At 42.1% G+C, this 3,516-nt stretch overlaps 1 protein-coding gene across 1 annotated transcript in view; it reads left to right on the top strand.

The window, feature by feature from the left end:
- Positions 1-2,359: 2,359 nt before the first annotated feature.
- LOC135552585 (uncharacterized) overlaps positions 2,360-3,516 on the top strand; it is a 19,042-nt gene continuing 17,885 nt past the window's right edge. The window contains 1 exon segment of the mRNA XM_064984296.1: positions 2,360-2,410. Coding sequence (XP_064840368.1) covers positions 2,360-2,410 — 51 coding nt within the window.

Below are 3,516 nucleotides of genomic sequence, written 5' to 3'. Positions count from 1 at the left end.
CGCGGCCTGGCAGCTGGAGAAACGCGGTCACCAATAACAACTAACAGACAGGTTGATCTTGGTGCGCAGGGCTCGGTACTCCACCGTGGAACACACTGTAATCGCATGTTCTAGAATGCACAGGAGCAAGCCTATAACCTCGGTTGAAGACGAGAAAATGGCTGATATATTGAAAACCCGATTTCAGTTAACGATCTAAAGCTTAGGCTACCTCATTTTCAAACAACGGTGAACAATTTTAAAGTTACAGTATCGTTTTATTTGCCTTAATTATTCTTCAAGTTCAAGTTTATATTTAAATTGGGTAACTTTCAAATAACTTACTTGAGCTAAAAGTAAGCATATAACGTAGACGATAACGTAGACTCATGATAATTATATAACGTAGTCTCGTGATAATCAGGCTAAAATGTAGGTTTGTTAGGCTATTTGGTCATTTAAGAAATATGCACAATTACCATTTGGATGGTTTATATCACTCCTACTAAACTGTTGGAATTACAAAGCGTCAATCGCAGTGTAAGTAATATAAAATGTCAATATCGATGTCCAGCTCCGTGCGCGTTAAAGCTTATAACAAGACTTGTGTAAGCGCGTCTTACTTTCTACCTCAGTGAAGATCGCTAATTACACGCTACCCGAGTCATCAACTCCTGCGCTACGATACTAGCAAAAGCACAGTCGCATGACCCATCAAAAGACCATGCACAACAGTGCTTACACTACCTCCAGTAACACTGAGATTATCCACGTTCAACTCAGCCGTCTGTATAGCCACACCGATCCATCAAACACCTTCAGAAACATCAGATGCATTCTAAAGTTTGGAAGCTTTGGCAACAACAAAAAGCAGACCACTGATGTTACCATCCCGGGTGCGCACAGGATAGATAGAATACACAGCATAGACAACGAAATCATTTGATATATTTTGACAATCCGAAGCGAAGAAAGAACTCCGATGTGCAAAGCACTCAAAACATGCAGTAGGGTGATAAGGCATCCGATTGAAATGTGAGATGTATAAATCACCTAATGCGGTGAAACTCACCTGATGTAGGTTGTAGAGGGCGCAGACCTCTGACCGATATCCTGCTGATACCAGCACTCGCTCCTTCACCCTCCAAATTGTCACTGGAACAAATCAAGATAAAGTTATGGGTCCAGATTACATTCGGATCCGCCGCGGAGTTGAAATGTCAATGAGAGTGAAAAAAGACTGCCTCGCTTACCACCAACTTTCCCTTAGCATCAGCCTCAACTTGGCAGTGATTGGCTAGAGCGACGGTCCGACGTCACCTTCGGAGGCATGGAATGGGGGAAGCTCTATACCGGGCACATGCACCCGCCACAATTCGATCAACCCACCATCTTTATTGTCTTTAACTTTGACTGAAAGAAAGGCTAGATTTTTAAATCTATTTGCAACTTGATTAGATGTTATATTGGATGGAATTTGAACATTAGGCTATGTATAAAGTTTCAGAAAATTATTTGATAGGTTAAAATGGGAACATATGTGCAAAATAGAAGTAGGACAATTTAGAATGTGGACTTTTATATTTACTAGTGCACCATTTACTAATGGACACATGAAGTCATTTATGGCAAATGGAATCCCATAGGCCTGTATAGCCTATGGGGTCGCAGCTTTCATGGATCAGATTATTATAAGGCAGTACTTGCTAAAAGCTGACTTGCAGTACACCGCACAAAGACCTACAAGTAAAGAAAAACAAGTCCGCATGGAGCTGGAGTATTGTTGGTGATCTAGGAGTTGAAGCATGTTGAATTGAGAGCGGAGGAAGCATCGGAGGGTCCTGTATGAAACAACATGATTATGTGTTGGAAAATCATGTCCCGTCGATGTGGAAATATTTCCACTTTTTAAATAGATATTGAAAGTATTGATATTTCACTAACATGGTCAATGTGTAAAATTCATATTTTATTTTATCAACACAGTAACCTACTTATTGTTCTACAAGTTCAGGGCTTAGTGAAGGTATCACCTCTGTCATGCCTTGACGTTCGGAGAAGAGGCTATAAAATAACATTTTAGAATTGTTTGTGAAGAGCAATGTATATATGTATATATAGCAACCTGAAAATGATCACTTTCCGTTTTACATTAGGCGTTGTATAAAGTGATCCTAAAACCTTTTTTTCTTCTTCTTTATGTGCACAAGTTGATAAGTTTACAATCTTCACTGGCAGTGGCGCGGAGTTGATGTATTATTGGTCCATAACCCGTAATATGCCCCCCGTTTCCCCCTTCAGAAAGGCAGGCTAAAAGCCTGCAGACACATGTCACAACCTCTGTCGTTTGTGTCAATTTGAACAGGAGGTCGGAGAGTAAATGGACAACAGCAGTGCCACGCGTCTCTCAGGAAGAGTCCGGGCGGCGCAGGTACGGGGCGGTCAGAACTACCTGTGTTTGGGCCTTTATTTGGAGTATCCACCATTAAGAGGTCGTGAAACCGTGCAACGCATCAGGGTTCTTGACATCCGTGCTGGAAACCGCACGGCTTGGCCCCGCTTATCAGGCTGTCAATAAAACGAGACGGGATGCTGTGGCTAGACCAGGTGCTCCCGTCCCCTGCCCACACGGCCCCGCTCTCCAGAAGCCGATCAGGCGTGAACGCAAATCTGTCCAGCCGGTCTTCCCTCTACCACCGTCACCCCGCTTCCTAATGCATACAGTACAACAGCACACACAGACAGCCACACCAGCCGCCCCTCTCTCCCCATCTCTCTCTTCTCTCTCTCTCTCTCTCTCTCTCTCTCTCTCTCTCTCTCTCTCTCTCTCTCTCATAGGAAAGGTTGAGATGGCCCAACATTTTTTTTATTGGGGATATTTTATTAATAATAAGCCTAATTTGATGTAAGAATTATCTGCAAAAAATATTTCAGGCAGCAAATACTTGAAAGTATGTGTGTTACAGTGTAAATACTGTAAAGTTATAGTACATTATTAATGTGGCAATAAAAGCGACAAAAACAATTCATCATAACAGTAGCAACAATAATAACCTAATTATTTCAATGTAGTATAGGCCTATTTACATGATTGTATATATAGGCCTTTTGATTGTGGAAAGCGAAGAGACAGAAATGCAAGGAATTCGATGGATAGTTTGGGTCCAATTGAAACACGAGCTATCCAGGGAATGACGATCTCTTGTTCGCTCAGACTGATAAAATGTAAAACAAATCCCTTAATGTTCAGCCTCCCCTCTCCAGCCATGCAGAACATTATGCTGCTAAATACGCGTCACGAGCCGCCTGTTTACTGCCGCCGTTGCACACAGAGATAAAGGTCCCAACGAAAAGCGGAGAGATTCAGGGAGAAAGTTGAAGACTTCTGAATGGAGGAGGATTTTCACGTCTCGGGTTGGATTGATTGCAATGGCAGCAAGGTACGTCTGAACACCAACGAGATGGTATGAAGCGTTCACATTTGTTATGTGTGTTCTCTATTGTGATATTATAGTATTGAAGTTATTTGTATGGTTT

Source organism: Oncorhynchus masou, chromosome 2 (genome assembly GCF_036934945.1).
Source record: "Oncorhynchus masou masou isolate Uvic2021 chromosome 2, UVic_Omas_1.1, whole genome shotgun sequence".
NCBI lineage: Eukaryota > Metazoa > Chordata > Actinopteri > Salmoniformes > Salmonidae > Oncorhynchus > Oncorhynchus masou.
Note: the sequence above shows the minus strand (reverse complement) of the source record. Positions and strands in the feature narration are given on the sequence as shown.